The sequence below is a fragment of the Staurois parvus genome, unplaced genomic scaffold (assembly GCF_062004578.1).
Source record: "Staurois parvus isolate SC_StPar_1 unplaced genomic scaffold, SC_StPar_1.0 ptg000204l, whole genome shotgun sequence".
In the NCBI taxonomy this organism is placed as follows: domain Eukaryota; kingdom Metazoa; phylum Chordata; class Amphibia; order Anura; family Ranidae; genus Staurois; species Staurois parvus.
In genome coordinates, this window is record NW_028318000.1 from 1228041 (window position 1) to 1252272 (window position 24232).

Consider the following 24232-nt stretch of genomic DNA (forward strand, 5'->3'; position numbering starts at 1 on the left):
GGTGATGAAGTTTCTTGTGAACGAAGGCATAAAACCTGCAGTATCTACAGAAGACTTCAACACAGTACAGTGATGAGATGCTCAGCCACAGTAAGACATTTGAATGGTGTATCAAAGATGGCCGTTTGTTCGTCAGTGACAGTCCTGGGCGTGGTGGTTCCCAGACCACAGCAGTCATTCCTGTGAGCAATCAGTGCGTGGAACACCTGATCCTGGATAATTGATGCATAACCTGTCATGAAATTGCACAAGAATCTTTTTGTGGGAACATTTGCATTTTTGAAAAGTTAGCGCACACTGGTGCCACTATCATCAGTGAATATTACAGTGAATATTACTCTAGTGTTCTGAGTGATGTGCATAAGCATCTGCGGAAAAATGGCTTGGTTTGATCACTATGGGCGTCTTGTTTCTCCTAGACACTACACGCGCTCATATTGTTCACCGCACTACGTGCACATTAAAGCAAATCGGCTTGGAGGTATTGCCACATCCCCTTTACAGCCTGGACCTTGCTCCGAGTGATTTTCACCTGTTTGTATCTCTAAATGAGTTCCTCAGAGGTCAGCATTTCAGCACTGATGATGGAGTGAAGCAGGCTGACGATGGTTCAGGCGTACTGACAAATCTTTATATGCTGAAGATTTCCAGGCATTAGGTAAATACTGGGATAAGTGTATAAATGTAGTGGGGGAGTATGTAGAAAAATAAATGTTTCCACTTCTTGAAATGTGTTCTTTTATTATATATAATGTCCCGGTTTGACTTGAACGCCCCTCGTAAAAGCCAAACGGAAGATTGAGAGTGAGAGTGATAGTGATTTTCAAAGGTTGTATGTGAAATAATGTATTGCAATGTTATATACAGTGTATATAGCTATACATATGCGTTGTGTTGCCACAAGCAGCCAGCTTTAATACTTGTTTGTTTAAATATGGTGTGTTCCCCTTCCCCCCACATTATATTTTCTTGTTTAATGGATTGGTTCAATCTAGCTAATCCCAGCCTCACCATGTGTGTAGTTGGTCCAGCTTAGTCCAGTACAGTCTAAAGAAACATAAATGAAATGCTCTCTTTACCACACAAGAAAAGTCAGCAGGCTACCATATTCTCCATACAGCGTGGGTCTCATGAAGTATGTTTCATGCATGAAGTGACATTTCAGACAGAAAAGGCATTGTAAGTAAGTGGTCTGCAAGTAGTATGACAACATACCATAATCTCCAATGTTTCTCAAACAGAAAAAAGTACTTTATATCATGGGCCCCACCTCCCATACTTTGAAGCATCAAAAAGGCTTGAATGGCTCATTAAGGCCCATGTCAGGCTTATGATCCTGAACTCACCAGTGATAGGATCACTTTACAGGACATCATTCTGTTGTTCTAACTGCAAAGTCTGGGACAGATGTTATTTTTGAGTCACAAAGCTGTAGGTTTTGTTGATTGGTCAAACTGCGATTGTAGAGATGTTTGTATGAGATACATTGTGATTTTAGCACTTTGAAAACTGACCAAGTTTTCAAAATAAAAAAACTGAGACATAGTACTGATACAGACCAAAAGTTGGCCTTATGACTCGCTTATCAAGAAGACATTGATATTTCAGAGGGTTATATTGCGTAATGTTGTTTCCAGGGCTGCAGTTACTCTGTCACCACTTATAAACACACAATTTTTAATTATAAATGACGGTTCACTGAACTTTGTATAACATAAATGCTTTGTATCCAAAAAAACAAATGATTTTGAAGACTAACACAGCTATTAAATATGGATGCAGAGGAAATTGGCTATTTACATAATGAAGATTCTATGGTTATTATAGTTCTGAACACCTAGGCCTTAGACTATTCTGTTCCCTGGATGCAGCAGTAAAATCTTGTACAGTATTTGAAAAATATTAGTAGAATGTAGACAAACACTTTATTAAAGTGGTTGGAAAGGATTTTTTTTTAATAATAAACATGTCTATATTTGCCTGCTCTGTGCAAAAGAATTGCACAGAATTGCATAAATTATGATACAATAAACCTGATGTACATCACGTAACACTAAAATTACTTCCATAAAAGACTGGCAGTAGAAACGTTTATTAGTAATGTTAGAAATCATGTTAGAAAACAATTCAGAAGAAGTTTGATATTGTACAACAGCTGAGATGATTAAATCTATTTATTAAATAAGGTATTGCACAGCTGATCTATTTAAAATAGATCTAAACCCACTCAATAAAATCTCATATACTTTCTAATATGTTACTGTGATTCCAAAAGTTGTTGTCAATCATTTTCTATATGTAGCTTTATATAAATAACACCTGGTGATCCTAATTGTAGTCCCACATTGTCACCCTGTCATACGTGCCCCTGATGGAGACTGCAAAAGGCTCTACATATATGGAAAAGGCAAGGTCTGCTATATTCTACATCAGATATCAATGATGAGCAGCTGACACAGGAATCCAAGCATATACTGTTGATGGGAGGTGGCTAAAAGAGGCTGAAGGAGTTCAGCAGTACAGAGATGCAACAATCAGGGCTATGGTTTATGATGTGCTTTAGTAAATGCTGACCATTTAGGGTTTAGCTCTCCCTGTATCAAGTCAGATCAGTGGAAGTTGCAATTTGATGATTCTGTAAGAATTATGTTGCTTTGCAAACCGTTTAAAGTTTTACTGGTTAACCCTTTAAGGACATTGCTTTTCTAAAGATCTACTAGATACTAGTGATAAGAGAAGGGGGTAAGCAAAATGTCTAAGGCACATTTACCTGTGGGTAAGCGTTCACTCTGTATGGTGCTTCAGAATTAAAGCCAAAACAGCCTTCCAGAATGTGTGCTAATCATCAATTTCCAGGGCACAATTTTCTCATAAATATGTACATGGTTAACACTATCGCCTAGCATTACTAAGGTTGCTGGTTTGAATCCCAACCATGGTACTACCTGCTTGGAATTTGCATGTTCTCCTTGTGCCTGTGTGGGTTTTTGCTGGGTACTCCTCCCACACTCCAAAGACATGTTGGTAAGTAATTGGCTCCTGTCTAAATTGGCCCTAGTATGTGTACATATGAATGTGAGTTAGAGATCTTAGATTGTACGCTGCTTGAGGGCAGGGACTGATGTGAATGTACAATATACGTAAAATGCTACGCAAATTTTTGGTGCTATATACAGTAAGTACCAGTAAAAAATAAATAAATAATAAATCAGGGGTTGATAGCAAGCAGAGGGGAGGCTCAAAGCATAGAACAGATGTGAAGGATAGTTGAGCTGGTGGTTCCATTTATTGGTTCCATTTATTGGTATAGACACCCCAAGCACAGCAAGCAGGCCAGCATTTATTCACACAAACCACACAGTTAAAAGCGCTCAAAAAGTTGCATGAGCTACATTGATGCTTTTGTCATGTGTGGGGCAGCCCACTGGTGTGAAAATGAGCACAAAAACACACATAAACGTGAAAATATGCGATGCCTGCTGTTCGCATCATAGTGTGAATGGGCCTTAGAGACTGAAGTTGTTATTCAGACTAACAACAGCATAGAGGCTAGTGCAATTTTAGCGGCATATAGGCATAGACGGATTTACTAACTCATCATAGATTATAGAGTACAGGTGGTCCCCGGTATTTGAACGCGTTAGGTTCTATAGGTTTGTTCTTAAGTCGAATTTGTATGTAAGTTGGAACAGGTACATTTTTTAAGTGTAACTCCAGCCAAAAAAATAATTTCTAAGTTTTTTGGATAGTATAGGGAAGGGTTAACACCCCTGTAATGTTTATTTTGCTGTCTGTGCTTCTGTTCAGAAGATTTCACCTCACTTTCTGTCCCTGTGACAATTTAATTTTGAGAATTTTGGGTTGTTGTGGAAACAAGGATTGGTAATAAATCTTCAGTGGAGACACCTTTTCCCCATGATAACTCTTACAGGAGTGAATTTTCCTTCCTAGGGGTGATTTTCCTCACATTTCCTTTTGCTCCCCCCCCCCGTTCCTAAGTACGAGTCATTCGTAAATCGAATATTTGTAACTCGGGGACTGCCTGTACAGGACTAGGTGGACAAGGTGTTTTACCCCTTAGTCCAAATAGTACTCAGGGTGGGACATATCATTATATGCTAGGAAAATCAATATTTTTTGTAATTATAGCAAACAAAAATTTTCTTTTATTAAATGTGTGTGAACAGCAGTAAACACCTTGTAACCAATAACAACAATTCGGAAAACAGTTTTCATTACTGTCGCATTATTGATTATCTAGAATATTACTACACATATTTGTTTTTGGATTTTATTATAAAATGTAACATTTAACATTATTATTATACAGTATTTATATAGTGCCAGAAAGGTTTGCTCAGCGCTGTACATTACATTACACTGTTTATTGACCAAACTATACTATATATTTCTAAAAGATCAGATTTAGGATACCTATAAATATGTCATCTGATATTTATTATTTTGACAGGTTTAGAGGGCATTCTGGATTTCTATTGATAACCGTGAAAGTTAGCTACTGGTTCTACCTAACTTCTAGTGTCTGTGGTGAGTGAAAAAATAACTTTTTGCAATCAGATTGTTACATAAAGTGTATTTCTACCTTTGCAGTTAAAACTGAGAAACCCACATGGGGGAAATTTACTAAAACTGGATAGTGCAAAATCTGGTGCAACTCTCCATAGAAACCAATGAGCTTCCAGGTTTTATCGTCAAAGCTTAATTAATTAAGAAGCTGATTGGCTGCCATATACAGCTGCACAAGATTCTATATGTTTGTTATGTGTTCCCATTCACACAGAATACCTAAAATTATATATTTTTATTATTTCTAACCTTTCTAGTTGTTCTTTGGAGAAAGTTTATACGTAGGACTCTACAGGCATCCTTTATTGTTCTAAATAGATTATGATGCACAATTAGGGGACAGGTTGAGGAACAGTTGTTTTTTTTTAAGTGTATTAACAATGTACCACTCAAGCCTTGAGGTTTCCATTCTTTAGTTAGGACAGACAATGTGCACATCTAGTTTACAACCAGGGGCGGACTGACAACTCATGCGGCCCCCGAACAATAGGGGATCATGGGGTCCCTGTGTCCTTACCCAAACTCAAAAAAGCCTATGAAAAAGGTACCAGGTGCATCTCATGGGGCCCCCTACTGACCCCGGGCCCTCGGGTAGTGCCCGAGTTTCCAAATGGTCAGTCCGCCCCTTTTTACAACTGATAATAAAGATCTGCCAGCACAGAGTTATTTATTGTAAACAAAACTCCTCAGCCCCCTTAACATTATACAGAAGTGGAAAGCAAAAATCAAGTAAAATTAACCTCCCTGGCGGTATTCCCGAGTGTAGCTCGGGGTAAACTTTCAGTACCAAAAGCGGTAACCCCGAGCTACACTCGGGATTACCCTGCAGCGTTGCTCCGGGATCCCTCTTGCACTTACCTTGTCCTTTGCTCCCACGATGTCCTCCCTGCAGCGTCCCCGGTCATCTCCTCCGGCCGATGCCGGCATCTGTCTTCCGGGTTCCGATCCCTGCGAGTGTCCCTGCGTACGGGGGACGGAACCAGTGGGAAATTCAAAAATTTTAAAAGTGACATTCACTCAATACACTAAATTCACATAGTAAAACATTACTGTATCAAAGCATTTCACATACATTTTGCACCTAGTTCTTTGTCCTGTGCCCTGCCTGCAATTTTACTGTTCTTTCTGCCTGGAAACTGAGAAAAGTCCATGGCATCCAAAAAGCGTCCCTTTAGGTCAAAAGCGGTTTTAGACCAGCTAGAGAAGAGTGGTAGTAAAACAGAACCACTTGCAGAATTGAGTGATAATGATTCGTGCTGAAATTCGTTATCAGACACTGAAAATGATTTTTGTGACTAAGCTCAGTGATGTGCGAACTTGGCGCTCTATTTCAAATGTCATTGTTTTTGGTTTGATTACATTATTGAATTAAATTTATTATTATTATTATATTATTATTTTTTATGATTATTTATTATATTATAATTTATGATTTAGTGTTTCAAATTATATCATACCCGGGATCAGGGGCAGACTGAATATTCGAGCACTCGGGCACTGCCCGAGGGCCCAGGGTCAGTAGGGGGCCACATAAAATGCCCCTGGTACCTTTTATAAGCCTTTTTGGGTGTGTTTTGAGTGTGGGCAAGGACACAGGGGCCCCATAATCCCCAATTGCCCAGGGGCCCCATGAGTTATCAGTCCGCCCCTGCCCGGGATGTTTACTAGACTCTTGTTCGGATAGATTTCAGTGAGTTATTCCTAAAAATTACAGGCCTACAATAAAAAAAATGACATATTTCCATGCAAAAAAATGTACCGCTTTGAGCACAGAAATACTGACATAATCATACCCCTAGGGGGGTTAAGTAAAAAATTTTTAAACAAGTAAAATGAAATGTTTAAATATTTTTAAAGTTATGCTTTAAGAATGGGAGCATGTAACAAATATAAAGTAAGTGCTATTGCAATGTGGCTGCAAGAGTGGACATACACCTATATGTTCAATCAGTCACATGTGCAAGGTGCAATACCAAAGGCTAAGAAACCAACAGAATATGTACTGTATGTTCTTTAAAAGTAAAGTTCCAAAATCCATCCTTGATTTCTACTAAGTGGTTGTATTATTTGAGGTTTTACTGGGATAAATTTAATGGCAATGCAACAAATGCAATAAAAGGAAATATATTACCAATTACTTTTAAAACTTGTCAGCCTTTCAGACCTAACATACTGTTACACAATAAAAATTGCCAAATAAATCACATATTTAAAGTCATTTCATCAAATAATTACTCCAGCTTCATAAATTTAAATTAAATCAAAGGAGGACTGTGTCTACCAACCAGCGGTTTTCAATATTTCATATTAAGACATTGTTAAGTTAAAATATTGAGCAAGACATTAATAGTGCTTTCAAAAATAAAATTACACATTTTCTTTCAATGAAACATTCTCCCTTTGCCTCTTTTTTTCTTCATTTAAAAAATATTAGTATTTTTCAGAAAAAGACAGCCAACATTCAGTGTCTCCTGAGATAACATAAGTAGTTTAAGGCAATCTTCACAGAACTCTGCTTTCTTTAGAAAGTGCATACCCATACAACAAGAGAATGTTTAATTTGCAATTTGAATGGCTTCAAATTCTTCACCAGCAATTGCAGCTGCCAAAGCTTCAAGAGCCTCAGCAACATCTGGATCCAAGCCATCTTCTGTGCAGATCCAATTTGCAATGATGGAACCTTTCTTTGAATCCCTAGATGAACTTCTTTCTATCCTTTGGGAAACCAGAAAAGGTTCGCTTGACCTCATCGCTGAAACTGTGTTCATTGTGTCCACTGTAGGTGAACTGGAGCCATGGCTAACTGTATCAGGAGAATATGCATCAGCACATAGTACAAAGTCTTTGCTTTCAGGAAGCTCATTCAGATCTGAACAGTTGCTAATGGAATTTGGATAATTTAATGTAAGTCTGCTCCTTTCTGCTCTGAGGGTTACATTTTCGGTATAGGAAATGGTTTCCTTAACTGACCCACAAAACTCATGCTGAATACATTCTGGTTCATATGAATTGTGGCTCAGGTCAACATTTTGCTCGAAGCTGTGTGTAGAAGTTTTGGTCTGCATGTTATCATCAGACTGTGAATAATGGGCATCTTGTTCTTTGACTTCTCCAGGAAAGTTAATATTTAAAACCACATATGAAGAAACTGTTACTGGGTTGTTGGAATCAACTTCATCTTTTTTGGCATTGATCTTTTCTGACACACTGTACAGATCCTGCGAGCCAGTGAACCTGTCAATTACATTGTGCCCATCATTTATCAGCTCACTGATCTTTATGGTGGGTGACTTGGAGCGGTCGTGTTCATAACTGTGGGCTTCATTCACATAGCCATTCGTGTGTGGTTCTTGGGGCTTGAACATATAACTAAAAATGAAAAAAGGTATACATGAAGTTTTTTAAAAATATTTTCATCATGTTGACAGTTAAATTAATTGACATTGGCTCTTGGACCTGCTAAACTTTGCACACATACTGTATTGTATATAATGGAAAACTGTAGAATTAGGGATTTGTAGTGAAAAACACCAAAATGCATTGAAACAATAGAAAGAACAGAACAGTAGAAGTAGCCATAGCCATAGTGAACAAAATATAGGTAGAAACACACTATTCACACACAGTATACACACACTTTGAAATAAAATAACACAAAGTTATTTTGTGTTGGTATTCAGATATTTTAAGAATGTTATTTCAGAATAAGATTGGTTGTCTTACTACTTGCATCGCACACATTTCAGAATGTTTTAGTAAAAACATGCACATCTCTGTACTTTCCAGTTCTGAACTAGTATATTTGCCAACTTGCATTTGGTCAAATTTTTTTTTTAATTGAGTAATGATTGTTTAGGCAGTTATAGATCATTACTAAATGGAGCATTTCACAGACTTGTGCATTTCAGCTTAGATTTGCAATATGTATTATTTCTGTTTTGACAGTCATAGAATGAGATGAGTTTAAAGGCCACTTGGTGCATTCCAGTCTGCCAGCTAGGTGAGGAATTATTAAGAGAAAGAACTTTCAGTTTTGCTAAAATATACTTCTAAAAACCTTACCAAACTAACCCTTGAAAAGTGAACCCTTAAATATATTTCTGAAACCAATCCTAACCTCAAGCCTTAACCTAATCCCTAAACTGAATCTTTAACATGAACCCAGCCTTAAAGTGGTTGTAAAGGTAAAAGGTTTGTTACCTTAATGTATTCTCTGCCAGTCCCAAGCCAAGCCGTGTGTAAATGCAAACAGCCCGGCTCGGGAGGGAGCCCACAAAAGTGACCCCCATAGCAAACAGCTACCTATGGTGGGCACTCAGCGCACAGGAGAAGCCAGGAGCAACAGCGAGAGACCTGAGAAGAGATGGATTGGGGCTGTTCTGTGCAAAACCATTGCATAGAGCAGGTAATTATAACATGTTTGTTATTTTAACCACTCCAGCTCCTGAAGGTTTTACCCCTTCATGACCAGGCCATTTTTTGCTGTTTAGCACTGCGATACTTTGCAACACTGTACCCAAACTAAATTTATATAAATTTTTCACAGAAATAGACTTTTCTTTTGGTGGTATTTGATCACCAATGGTTTTTGTATTGTTTATTATATAAACCTAAAAACCCCAATGTTTTTTTACTTCCTGTATAAAACATATCCAATAAAAGAAATGTATTCTGCTACACGTACAAAAATCCCAAAAAAAGGTATATTGATTGGTTTGCATGAAAGATATCATGTCTAAAAACTATGGTATATATATATATATATATATATATATATATATATATATTAGGCGAGACTTGGAAAAAAATCAAGATGGGCTTTAAACCTAACTAAACAAATAACTCTAAATGAAAGTGGTATTAAACACAATGCCAAAAATTTACAATATGGCAACTTACAAATCGTTAAATGTGGCGGTTGCATTAATTTTCTTTTGCAAAGCTAATTTTCCTTTATTTTTACACCTTTTACATACTGTACATTCTGTCTTGAGGTGTCTCCTCTCCACTGGAGAAGCAAGGGAGAAACTTTTGGACAGCAACATTGTCAGTCTGAGCAGAGGGCAGTGTAAGATTCACTAGCAGATTTAGATGGGCTCCAGGTAACACTTTTTTAAGCACTTACAGCATTGTAAGTACACCGTCAGTGTTAAATGGTTTGTCAAAACCCTCTAGCTGCCACTTTTGCTGGACAGTTTGGTCTGTTAAAAGAAGCTGAAAAATAACACACGTAGTTACTAGATTGCCAAGTGAAAATAAAGGGAAAATGCCTAAGAAAATAAAACTAATGCAGCCACCACACCTATGAATTTGTAAGCTTTAAAATATTTTTTTGGGGGGGGGGGGGTTTAAAACAACTCTGGGGTTTAAAACATTTCCATGGAAAAACAAAGGATAATAAAAAAACTGCACCATCATGCCTACAGTGTCTAAGTCATCTTTTATCCTCTGAACCAAAATGTTTGGAGCCCAAAGTATTACTGGGAAATTATTTTTCTTTATGTGTGATATGATCATCTATACTATATTTCAGTATGCTGTTCATTGGTGGAGAACTGCTTAAAGAATAACAAAATCTTACCTGTTCAGCATTCTACAGCAATTGCACCCCATCTGGGCAAAGTGTCTCAGTGCCTTAAGAAAACACAAATAATGTGCCAAGTTGCATTATTCTTCTACAAAGAATTTGATTAAAATGTGAGACCACAGTAAAGTACAACTTATCACACACATTATAACATGTCTGTGTGACCATTTATAGGAAAAAGATAGAGGACAGCAATGAAGGTTTCTAGGAAATTCAAGTGGTTAGATGCACTATTTTAACAGGTGATAAATAAGAAAAGGGAAAAAGGAAAAAGGGTAAAATGAGAAAAGGAAAGCAAATGAAAAGGAAGGGTTTCCTTCATATTACTAAAGAGATATAAAGCATTGATAAAAGCATATGCAGAAAATGGCTAAACTGTAGACTACCTGCCTGGTATCCCATTAAAGATTAACACGTGGGAGCCACCTGTTGTGCCTGGAAAAAGAAACATGTTAAATGATCAGAACATAGAACACAAGGATACAGTATAACTAATAGCAATACTTTTTTCAATAGCAGAGTGGAGAAGGAATAGAATACCTGTCAGGCTTTTATTGCTGTCTGTGTCCCCATTATGGAGATTTACTCTCTCTATTTTTCATGCTTACCATTATCATTGAAGCAGAGGCATAACTAGAACCTTCAGGGCACCAGTGCAAGAAACTATGAAAGGCCCCCTGACCCCCGGCCGGAGGCCCTTCCCTCCAAGCCGAGAGCTTTTACTTTTGAGTATAGGGGCAGAATGTGACCTGTGCGACCCTGGTATTTCTGCCACCAGTGTCAGTAGTTTTTTTATTTTTTTATTAATTTTTTAAATAATTTTATTTTTTTTTTTTTCAATTTTTTTTTTTTACAATTTTTTAGCAGCCTGGTTGGGCTTTGGTTAGATATCAAGAGTCTAAACAGACCTCCGATGTTTCACCTTTGAGACAGGGAAAGGAGATTGAGGACAAAGCCCTTAGTCTCCTTCTCTGCGGCTGCAGCTGCACAGAATGTATGGACAGGAATAGCTCTGTAAAGAGCTTCCCATTCACTCACAAACTGAAGCATAGTAAACACAGTTTACTACACTTCAGTTATGAATGGACAGAGTCAGTGATCGGTACCGATCACTAACTCTGTCATTTCAGACAAGGAAGGGGCCGGTAAATTACATATTTACTGGCCCCTTCCCTGCTTTTCATCCTGACATATTCCCTGCAGCAGCTAGTGGGAGAGGGGAGGGGGAACCTTGAAGTGCTGTGGGGGGAGGAGGGGGGCCAGGAGACAGTACAGGGTGGACCAGAAAAGAGCACAGTGGGGACCAGAGAAGAGCACAGGGACCAGAATACTGCACACAGGGGACCAGAGAAGAGGACAGGGGGACTGGAAAAGAGCACGGGAACCAGAGAAGAACACGGGGGGGACTGGAGAAGAGCACAAGGACTGGAGATGAGCAGCAGGGGGAGTAGGAGAGGGCACAAACGTTGGCAGGGAAGAAAACAGGAGGGTCAGGAGAGAGCAGAGGGGCTCCTGGGCAGTAGATGTAAGTTGGACAGGAGATATATAGAGGAACTGATGCCCTCCATGTTCCTCCAGCAGCTGCTCATGCCTGCGGGAAGAAGAGGAGAAGAAGCAGATATTCATCGGCTACAGAAAGAACATGGAGGTCATCAGTTCCTCTATATGCTGCCCCTTCTGTTCAGGTGTAAAGGGGAGCTGCATGGGCCCCCTGGGGCATGGCGACCCCTGTAACCCCTGTAGTTACGCCCTTGCATTGAAGGTTAACAGGAAAGGAAATCCCTGTTCTCAGAACAGTAATAGACGATAAACATTCTGATAAGGACACTAGTTCTGGTGACCCTGGTGACAACCAGGGATTCCTCACCTTGGAAGAATTTTCTCTCATTTGCTGTGTTGGTCATGGTACAGGAAGTGAAGGGGAATTCTCCCCAATGGGACACAGGTGCATGAAAAAACTTGATATGGGTGTATAATCTATTTTTACTCTATTCAAAATGTTCTACTGTTAGTTCTACTTTAAAGCAATTCTATAATAATGGAATGGTCATACAAATAAATCAAACCCGTTCTTATCTCTGCACTGCATTGCAGCATGTTATGAAAATTGTAGTCTGCATAACTTGCAATATTGTTCATTTGTAAAACACATAAATGCTTTGTATCACAATACAACAATCAATGTGTCTGTAACTGTTCCTATTTATTCAGGTCACGGTATAGCTAATAGTAGTTAAAGTGTTACTAAACCCACGACAGTAAAATCAGTCTGTATATGCAGTACAGCATGCTTGTTATACTCACTGTGGAACCTAAGGGGTTAATCCTCTGCATTGTGTAAAAATGCTGTTTGATCCTTTCTTCTCTGTTCCTCCCCTTTTTCAAGTGACCACCTCTTATCTCCAGACTGAACTGTAGGTATGCACATGCTCAGTTTGGTGTGTATTGCTAGAGAGGTTTTTTTTTTTTCCTTGGGAGGGTGCATATGATCAGCACAGGGCCAATCAGCACTGTGCAGACAGAGGTCAGAGGATTTCCATCCTCCTAGAGCAGAATGAAAACAAGCTTTAGCTAGTGGTGAGCTGGAGACAGATAGAAGTCCCAAGACTGCTCTAACTGCTGATGAGAAAAGGAATTTACAGTGTATATTTACTAAAATAATAGCATTTCCATGTTCTATGTACTGTGTGAGACCAGATATAGTGAATGCAGGGTCCTGGGTTTAGTAACATTTTAACCTTTTAAGTGGGCTTTAATGCCCGGGAAGCTGCCCAACTTCTGTATCATGTGATTGTGGTGATTGGCTTTCACAGAGGTCATATTATCTTGACTGAGAACTGTTAGTGACAACTCGGTTAGTATCCTAGGAATGAGCAGTCAGCATGCTCTCAGTACAAAACCTCGTAACGACATGGAAACATATGTTCAGCACCTGGATGTTCAAGCCCACCTTTCTTGCTGCCACATATACACATTACGCAGATGGCAAGAGGGTAATCTCATTCAATTGGACTTGTTTTGTATGTTAAAGATGGTTCATAGATAGTCCAAGCTGCTTCTTCAATCCTAATGGATGTATGAGTTACATACTGTATAGTATCTCAGCATTTATATCTAAACAGATAGCACAGACCTGTTTTACTGATTATCACTTTTAATTATATAAGCATGAAAATAGATGTGTAGCTGGAACAAAGACAGACTGAGACATTTTTAAAATACTTCTAAGCATTTGTTTATCAATTAATATGTGTATTAAACGAAGGGGGATGCTTTACATCCCTCTATACTTGCACTTGAAGTATGGCAGGAGGCTAGTTTTATTGTATTGTATTTTTTCAGATAATGTTTCCAATAGAGTAGTTTAGATTATCTTTTTGAATCATGGTCTATCTATGCCCCTTTGTAGTATCAGAATATTTTTAGGCTGTTTTGATATCAGCTTGTTTTAACATTTTTAAATCATGAGCTCACTTTTGTGCTTCAACTTGGGGAACATATTTATATTTTTGAGAAGGGCCTAATAATCTTGGAGACCTTGCATAGATAGACTTTTATAATTTTATGGGTTAAGGGCTTTTTTTAAAATCTAATACATTTTGTGTTATTTGTGAATCGGTTCTTTATTTAGGAATGTGGTGCTTTGTAAAGAGCAATTTTCTTTGCTGGTTACATTTTAAGGGCCCAGGGCCACCCCCTGCCTCGTAGCTCTTTGTCACTTTTCTCATTAAAGTAGAAGTCATGCAGTTTGAGGTGAAGGCTGCTACTTTTCTCAGTGGCCTTTTACCACATTCTGCAGATTTTCTGTATTATAGAATAATGACTACTGTAGTAACACTCTATTATTTAGTGAATGCATGCTTGGACCAGAGTTGTTTAAGTGTAAATATACATAAAATGTGAAACCTCACAGACTACGACTAGCACCACCAGCAAAAAACATTTGCAGAACCAACAATTACTGTTTAGTAAAAATGAATTTGTTAGAAAAACAGAAAGCTAGATTAGAGTTTTTGGGTTTTAATAAGAAGCTTTTTTTTCTGTAGTTAAACGTGTGCACTGACAGCAAAGGTGACATAGCTCTTTAATTACAGGTACAAAGACTAGAGGGAAAATAGCTTCATAATAAGATGGGTATGGCTGTACACAACATAAACTTTTGAATCAGTAATGATAAACTGTAAAAAAACAAATATGGAGACACTGAACAGTTATCCTTTAACTACAAAAAGAATATTATTGTAAATATTTAGGATTTAAATTCATGTAGATTGTAAGCTTTAATTAGCAGGGCCCTTTGCTTCCTCATGTATCAAATTGTATTGTAACTGTAATGTCTACCTTCATTTTGTAAAGCGCTATGGAAACTGTTGGCGCTATATAAATCCAGTATTATAATAATAATAATAATATTAATAATTATGTTAATGAGTATTTGGACAGACACTAAGCATTATGTTCCTTCCATTATTTTTCATTCTGTGGTTTTCATATTTTACTTATATAATAAAATCTTTTTTTTTTTTATCCTTTTCGCTAGACCCCAAATTATGTTTGTTGGGTTATGTATGAAGCAATTATACCCTTCACCACACTTATCTCAGTAATCTGGTTTCTTTTCCAGGTTCGTAAACTTATCGCCCAGAGGTGGTTAGCACTCCTACCGCTGAGTCACTCATACACTAGTGAGGGAAAAACCTAGATACACTAAACAGGGATCTCCAACAAAGTTTGATAAACTATGGGGGCCCTGGCTAAAAACTCCAGGAATAACACCTAGATCATTAGTATTGGATAGGCTACTCACCTAATTCTGTGAGTTTCCATACCCCTTTTAGTTTATGTGCTGCATATACCTTCATATTCTTTGGTGAGTTGTCTTTCCCTACCCCCCCCCAAAAGGGGATTGCGGTTACTAACTGTATGGCTATTTAAATATATATATATATACCTTCCAACATTCAAAAGCAACCTTATCAAGTTAAAAGAAAGTCGAGATCCAAGGTCCATGAAATAGTAGCGCTTTTCTACACACCCTTCAGTGTGGTCATGTGTGCAAACTTTACTCAGATCCAGTGCTGCAGCCTTTATAAGACTCTTTGGTATTTCACACTTCTGAGAGTGTCTCCCATCAAGCTATGTGGCTCCCTCCTCCAACCCCCATGTCACAGTACACCCAGAAGTGTCTAGGGATGTGACCATGGTGTACAGCAGGGCACACAGGCATCTTACACTCCAGGAAGTGTTAAATGCTGAAGACAATGACGGAGATTGCAGTTCTGTTCAGTTCAGAAGGGTAGAAGATCCCGGTCAATGAAAAGGTAAGTAAAAAAGCTCTTTTATTGCAGGGACAATTGATCTTTCCTTAACCTGACAGGGTATTTTTAATGGATTAGGTGAAGTCCAGCCTGATCTCCAAAGAATCCCTCACTTTGGAGGTTAGAGGAATTAGAATATCTCTCTGAAGCAGCAAGGCTGAGATTTAAGTACATGCACAACAGAAAACACTCCAGTTAAATAAAGCTCACAAGCTGTGAATGTAAACATTCTATTCTATAACATCTATTGAGACCTTCAACTAGGATCTTCTCAAGAGGAATGGGAACACATCATGACAATAAGGGGTCTGTTAATGTTTCAATCCAGGAAAACTACTATAATATCCTGTTGTGTTGGTATCAGACACCCACTTTAATATATAAATTCGATCCATCAGTTTTCAACTGCTGCTGGCATTGCCGTCAAGCCGCTTGCACTCTATTACACGTTTGGTGGGAATGCTCACTTCTCCAATCTTTTCAGTCAGCTATACATGATGTGATAGCCTGGGCAACAACATACACGCTAGAAATTTCCCCAGCCCAATATCTCCTCTACCACAGATTGCCTCCAAGGTGTATTTTAAATCACTTGCAATGCAGATGGTGAAGACAACTAAAATGTGCATACACATACATTGGGGAATGACTCTTGTCCCCTCTCTATCTGAATGGTACCGGCGACCGAATAAAATTGCAGACATGGAGGAATTAATTTGCATATCAAAAGTTTACACCCATTTGGGCTTGTTGGCTTCATTTTCAATCACCTGACTAATATCTAATAGGTAATGGGTGCTCCCCCGTAATGGCCCATATGATTGGGTAACATGGCAACACATATGACTCTTTTTTACGTTGTAAAACTTCCTTGAACCCTTTCACCCTCAAACGATAGCTGGATGAGTTGGGAGAGGTTCCATGCCGGAGGGCCTTCCAGGCCCCTCATACCCATGTCCTCATTGGGATACTCCTCCCCTCCATATATTACCACCCTTATCTATTTCCCTCTCCCCTCCCTTTTTTTTCTCTACTCTCCCTTTCCCTGTGCATTTCCTCTGGCACTTTCTCCCTTACTTTTCTTTATTCCCACACTAACATACACTTCACACCAAACTGGGGTGGTTCAACTCATGAATTAGCCCGAGACTAGGAGGACCCATTGTCTATGCTCCATTGTTTAACACCTTTAATGTCTAGAAACCTCCTACACCATGCACTTTCTGCCCTTTCCCTTCCAGGAATGAGCTAGAACCAGTTTTTCTCTTAGGCTATACTGTCCATGCCTCCCCATTTTACAGACTCATTAGCTTGGCACTGTGCCCCTCAGCAGTATAGTCTTTTAAAACTCTGTTTTGGCAAAAGGTGCATACTGTCTATCTTGCTATGCACTGTTTTGTTGCTAATGTATAATCATTAGATGTACTGTTCTGATGAGGTTTGGACAACTGCTTTCAGACTCTCTTCTTACGACAATCTTGAATATGTTCCCATATGTTCAATGTATACACCTGCTTTTTTTCTTTTTTATGCATTGTAAAACTTTCTTATTCTCTATAAAATTTGTTTGGAAGAAAAAAAATATTAACTATGAGACAGTCTGGTCACTCTATGATTTATACCCATGGATAATAAAGTATGTATGATATTGCTCGTGCCCCACTTTCAGTTCTCTTTCTGGGAATCTGAATCTTTTTTTTTTCATAACTGTGACACACAATAGGAATGCTACTACCTGTAGATTAAATACATATGTTTCCTTAGTTTAAAGACTTAGGTCCATAGTGTCTGTGACACTTATTGTATGTAAGTGGTTGGCTAAGACCTCTGAACAGTGTTGTAGCTTGGGTTGTCAGTGCCCAGGGCAAGGCAAACAATTTATGCCCTCTAATCCGTGGACTTTTAGCATTTCCTGAGCCTTGTAAAGACATGTAGCAAGAGAAAGACCATTCCTTATTTTTATCTGCAACTCATGGGATAAGGAACCTTTTCTATTTTCCATTATGTTTATATTTAGCCTGATACTGAGGGATCCTGTCTCTGCACCTTACACAATGAACTTCCATACGTTGATCATACAGAACACTGTGCAGTGCAGGTACATACTTTCAATTTACACACCCGTGTACCCTGGGAGGGTCCAAAGTCGGGGTGTGTACACTATGGAGATGACAGAGCTTGTGTCCCCTACATCCTACAATATCTGGTGCTCCAACACCCCCAACACTTTACACTACATAGTATAGAGGAGCTTCCTGATGGGGAACTTTAACCACTTGCCTACCAGGCACTTATACCCCCTTCCTTACCAGGCCAATTTTCAGCTTTCAGCGCTGCCGCACTTTGATTGACAATTGCGCGGTCATGCAACATTGTACCCATATGAAATTTTGATCATTTTTTTCTCACAAATAGAGCTTTCTTTTGGTGGTATTTAATCGCCACTGGGCGCTTTACTTTTTGCGCTATAAATTAAAAAAAGTGCAAAAAATTTGAAAAAAAAAAAAGTTTATTTGTTTCTTTTATAAAATTTTTCAAACAGGTATTTTTTCTCCTTCACTGATTTGCGTTGATGAGGCGGCACTGATGGGCACTGATAGGCGGCACTGATGGGCACTGATAGGCAGCACTAAAGGGCACTGATAGGCAGTACTAATGAGGTGGCACGGATAGGCGGCACTGATAGACAGCACTAATTAGGGGTCACGGATAGGCGGCACTGATATGCAGCACTGATAGGCGGCACTGATAGGTGACACTGATGATGGGTACTGATAGATGGCACTGACTGGCATCACTTCTGGGCACTGACTGGCGGCACTGGCTGGCACAACCCCTGGGCACTGACTGGTGGCACTGACTGGCAGCACTGCTGGGCTGCACTGGTGGGTGGCACTGGTGGGCAGCACTGGTGGGTGGGCACAGGTGGGTGGCACTGGTGGGCACAGGTGGGTGGGCACAGGTGGGTGGCACTGCTGGGCACATGTAGGTGGCACTTCTGGGCACAGGTAGGTGGCACTGCAGAGTGGCACAGGTGGGGGCACTGCTGGGCACAGGTGGGGGCACTGCTGGGCACAGGTGGGGGCACTGCTGGGAACGGGTGGGCGGGGCTAGTGGGCGCACTGCTGGGCGGAACTTGCGGGTGTCACTGCTGGGCACCGATCATCAGGGCACTGATCATCAGTGCCCTGATGATCGGTGCCGATCCCCGCTCTGACAACTGCCGGTTCTCGGCAGTACTTTCCTCACGATCTGACAGCGTGAGGAAAGTGCAGCCGAGAACCGGCACTTGCATTTCCCTGTGATCAGCGTGTCATTGGACACCGCTGATCACGTGGTAAAAGGCCGGTGGGATCGGCCTTTCACCACATCACGTGATCAGCTGTGTCCGTAGGACACAGCGATCACGGAGATCGCCGGGTGCGCGCCCCCTGGGGCGCGCAGGAGAGCGCCCTCTGGGAGGACGTCATATGACGTCCACTCAGAACTGGCCGGCCGCGGTGAAGCCGTCATTCGGCTATGCGTGGTCGGCAAGAGGTTAAGATAGGGGAACCTACCTGCACCTTATGGTGCCTTTATCATCTCATGACACAAGTTTCTTTTGTAATAAAGCAAAGCCATATCAAAATGCTTTGACCTACCTGATTCCTACATTGGCCTACCTGACTAACACACTGACCTACCTGACCACTTCAGTGACTTTCCTGATTCCTACACTGACCTATGTGACTACTACACTGACCTACCTGATTCCTACACTGACCTAACTAATCACCACACTGACCTACCTGACCAGTCCACTGACCTACCGGATTCTTGCATTGACCTACCTTATTCCTACACTGACCTACCTGACAACTATACTAACCTACCTGATTCCTACACTGCCCTACCTGACTACTACACTGACCTACCTGACTACTGCACTGACCTACCTGATTTCTACACTGACCTAACTGACTACTACACTGACCTACCTGACCAGTCCACTGACCTACCTGATTCCTACATTGACCTACCTTATTCCTACACTGACCTACTTGATTTCCACACTAACCTAACTGACTACTACACTGACCTACCTGACCAGTCCACTGACCTACCTGATTCCTACATTGACCTACCTTATTCCTACACTGACCTGCCTGACAACTACACTAACCTACCTGATTCCTACACTGCCCTACCTGACTACTACACTGACCTACCTGACTACTACACTGACCTACCTGATTTCTACACTGACCTAACTGACTACTACACTGACCTACCCGATTCCTACATTGACCTACCTGACTACTACACTGACTTACCCGATTCCTACACTGACCTACCTGACCACTACACTGACCTACCTAACTACTACAGTGACTTACATGAGTACTACATTGTCCTACTTGTTTCCTACACTGACCTACCTGACTACTACACTGACCTACCTGACTACTACAATGGCTTACCTGATTCCTATACTGACCTACCTGATTCCTATACTGACCTACCTGATTTCTACACGGACCTATCTGGCTACTACACTGACCTACCTGATTCCAAGACTGACTTACCTGACAACTACACTGACCTACCCGATTCCTACACTGACCTACCTGACTAGTATAGTAACCTACACTGACCTACCTGACTACCAAACTGACCTACCTGATTCCTACACTGACCTACATGACCACTACACTGATCTACTGTATCTGATTCCTACACTGTCCTGCCTGATTCCTACACAGACCTACAGTACCTGACTACTACTGTGACCTACATCAGTACTACACTGATCTACCTGACTACCAAACTGACCTACCTGATTCCAACACTGACCTATCTGATTCCTCCACTGACCTACCTGATCACTACACTGACCTACCTGACTACCACAGTAACCTACAGTACATGAGTACTACACTGACCTACCTGACCACTACACTAATCTATATGATTCATACACTGACCTACCTGATTCCTATACTGACCTCCGTGACTACTACACTGACCTACCTGATTTCTATACTGACCTACCTGATTCCTATACTGACCTACCTGACTCCTATGAACTCTGACTGGACAGTCCGGTACAGGGGCGGACTGACAACTCATGGGGCCCCCGGGCAATAGGGGATCATGGGGCCCCTGTGTCCTTGCCCAAACTCAAAAAAGCCTATGAAAAAGGTACCAGGGGCATCTCATGGGGCCCCCTACTGACCCCGGGTCCTCGGGCAGTGCCCGAGTTTCCAAATGGTCAGTCCGCCCCTGCTTGTACCCACAAAATATTCCTAATTACAAACCACAACTGACAGCTTCACAGACACAAATAAACCTCAGGACAGAGGATCATTTTTTAAAAAGTAACAATTTCCATTACATATGCTTTTGTGCACACAAAAAGGAAATGATTTTGTCTGACTTGTTCACACCGGTGCCTCCTGGCCCTTAAGGAGGTTTCAAATGTGGGGTTCTAGGGTCATGTGTTGTACCAATGTAAGTATGCATATCTCATACTCAATGATCCCAGTGTAAGCTGCAAATCACTGTAGTAGTTGCCACTACTTCGGTGATAACAGCTTTCTTCAAGGTCCAGGGCCGAGGGGCTGCCCTTCTGCATAGTAACAACAGAGGGTCGCTCACCATTCAGAGAAAGTTTTGTTTTACTTTCATGGAATACAAGGCATTCTCAGATTGGAAGAGGTGGGGAGCCAAGGTGATCTCCATCTCATCTAATCAAAAAAAAAGCCCTGTGTTCAATGAAAAAAATAAAAGGCTTTCTTTGATAGTTGGCAGTTGCTTGCAAGACCCCCCTTTTGGTTTCTATGCAGAGGGATAGCCGCACTGGACCTTGAGGATTCCACTATCACAACAACTACAGTGATTTGTAGTTTATACAGGGATTGATCAGGTATGAGAAATGCATACTTACATTGGTCTAAGCTGGCCTAACACAACTATACAATAAAAATCATACATCATTTTCAGCTTTACACCATAGCTTTTAAACATTTATACCATATGAATAAAATCTGACCATTGTAAGCACCCCACCAGTGTGGTATGGTTTGTTCAACCCCTGCAACTACCACCTTGTTTACGCTAGTGACAGGCTACATAATATATGTCATTTGTTTTCCTCATAATTACATCTTAAGGCACCTTTAAGTATACTTAAGGTGTGCTAAAATGGGCTCTCAACCAATGTTATTTTGTGTCTAGCACTGCTTAAATCACTGGCAGTCAAAGCCATAGCTACCTGCCTTTTTTTCTTTTATTTCCTTACACATTTCTTAGCCTTCTTATATGGTGTCTAATATTATTACACAACCTCTGACATGTTTTAAATGAAAGTGGGAATGCACGTAGCTCTCTGATAAGCACACTGCATATATGTCAGATAAATAAAAATAGTTAGGAAAGTTATATACACGTTGGGCAGTTAGAAGAACATTGCATTATTCCTCTTAAATGTCTGATCTCTTTTCTCTGGTAAGATTCCCTCAATAAAAATGACAACTATAAATTAACATTTTCAAAAATAGAAAAAGTACATCTTGACCTGCAATATAAATGTCATACTAAATAGCTAGATCAGTAAAACACAGCCTGACTAAAACAGCTGAACTAAAATTTGTGCTGGTTAAAGTGGAACTTTACTCTCTCAATCAACATTGACTATTTTAAATCCTTCAGCTGCTAGCATTAGTAAATATATAGGAAAGCAGGCTTAAAGGCTACATGCCTGAGCTAAGGGCAGATGGATTCCAGGAAGCAAATGCTACATGAATTAGATGCCTTTTCTTAAACCTTTCCCTGACACATGACAACTGTGGCACCAGAGTGGTGGCCTCCTTAGGCGTTTGACTCCGTCAAGCGGGCATATCTTTGGGAGGTTCTCTGATAATTTGGTTTTGACCCTAAATTTCGGCATGGGCTTCAACTCCTCCACAGGATGCCCTGGACACGGGTCCACACCAACAATTGGCTGTGTGAACCTTTTTTGCTCCATAGAGGTACTCATCAGGGCTGCCCTCATTCCCCTAGTCCGTTTCCCTGGCCCTGGAGCCTCTGGCAACTTTGGTCAGGGAATCTCCAGCAGTTTGGGGTTTGAAGATTAAGGCCTTGGGGGAAAAACTATACCTTTATGCAGACGATGCCTTGCTATACTTGAATGATGCAGGCCTGAGATACATGCTCATATTAAATGAATGCCTGCCCACTAATTAAAGTACATGATCCACTCACAGTGGTTTTCTGGACACAAAAAAAAAGGTGTCCCTAAAAACGTTTTGGAACTGGTGACAACTATGTACTTTGCAAGATAATTTTCCCCAGAGCTTAGTGACTGTTGTGAGATTTTACCTTGCAAGGCCACCCAATTACATGCATGGGAATTTTTTTAAAAGTTAAATTTTTACTTCCACCTGATCAGATAATCAGTCAGTAAAGCTTCACCTCACTCTGCTCTGGGGAAAATTCCCTTGCAAAGTGAACAGCCTATGTGTCTTCAGTAAATCAGACCTACAGTATGTGTTTCCATGGTTTAATATTAGGGACTATGTATTTCTATGGATGCAGTGGTGATGCTATAATGTCAATCACTGTTCTACATGCTGTGTGTGGCTTATCCCCTTCTACAGTATACTGTATATGTTCTGCAGTAATGACATAGTCAATATTCCACCCTGAGCACATATTACATCACAGATGCAAAGTGCGTCCTTGCTGGGAGGAGGTTCTCTCTACAACCACAATGACAGCTTCTGTACTTTTAATGCAAATCATTTACATGTTGGCTGAAAATTCCTGGCTACTGGAGTTAGCACACACCTCACACACCCTCCTTTGTTTCTGTTTAACTAGCAGTAAAGTAAATGTCAAATCCTTGGGACATGAATATTCATGTGTCTCTGTAGATGTAGTATATGTAAGGATGTGTGTTATAGTTTTCCTTTATTGAGTGGTGATATACTGTGGTGCATGTAGGTTTTGTGCTGCCCCTAGGCAACACAAAAATTGGGCGCCCCTCCACGGAGAGAGCTTGACATTGACCAACAACACACCTGTCCACCCCCCACCTGAAAGAGCTTCTTCCACTACCACCCCCCCTCACCCCCCGATGCGAGAGAAAAAGACACTGACCTTCACAGCTCCAGACATTCCTGGGAACAGGGATCAGGCTCTCCATACACCATCAAGCAGCCCGCAACCTCTCTCGGATCCCACCTAGTCCCAATGCCGCATGTGTCTCTTCTTCCGGGGGTGGTGCTGCCCACTTGAAAAATGCCGCCCTAGGCAAATGCCTTGTTTGCCTTGTGGTAAATACACCCCTGGTGATATATGGCCCTGTCTGGGAGGGACATCTCCATGTCATGTGTGATACCTTGCCTAATAATAGGGGATCAGAATGTCTTATGTAAGGAATAGGTTGCCTACGATGGCTAGGAGACAGTGAGCAATGCAGGAGTGCCAGGCATTGAGGAACCCCCCTGAAGAGGAAGAAGAGCACACCTGTTGTAAGCCAGCTGAAGGTACCCTATCCCAATGGGCTGGTAAAATTCCCATGCCAACTGGCTGTTGATATGTCACATCCTTGCTACCTGATGTAACCCTGTAAATGACTCACTACCACCATTGCATTCAACTGCCTGGTTTTATCACTCCCTAGCCCCTTGTCAGACTAATCACAATGAAAATAAAGGGAAAAAGCCTGCAGTCTTTACATCTAAGGCCTGGCAATTTG

At 40.6% G+C, this 24232-nt stretch overlaps 1 protein-coding gene across 1 annotated transcript in view; it reads right to left on the reverse strand.

The window, feature by feature from the left end:
• Positions 1–2076: 2076 nt before the first annotated feature.
• Positions 2077–24232, reverse strand: part of PGCKA1 (PDCD10 and GCKIII kinases associated 1) — a 103641-nt gene continuing 81485 nt past the window's right edge. The window contains exons 2-4 of the mRNA XM_089678378.1: positions 10561–10609; positions 10169–10221; positions 2077–7956 (exon numbers count right to left, since the gene is read on the reverse strand). Of these exons, the coding sequence (XP_089534504.1) occupies positions 7143–7956; positions 10169–10200 (846 nt within the window). The 5' untranslated portion in view covers positions 10201–10221; positions 10561–10609 and the 3' untranslated portion in view covers positions 2077–7142. The remainder of the gene's footprint in view (positions 7957–10168; positions 10222–10560; positions 10610–24232) is intronic.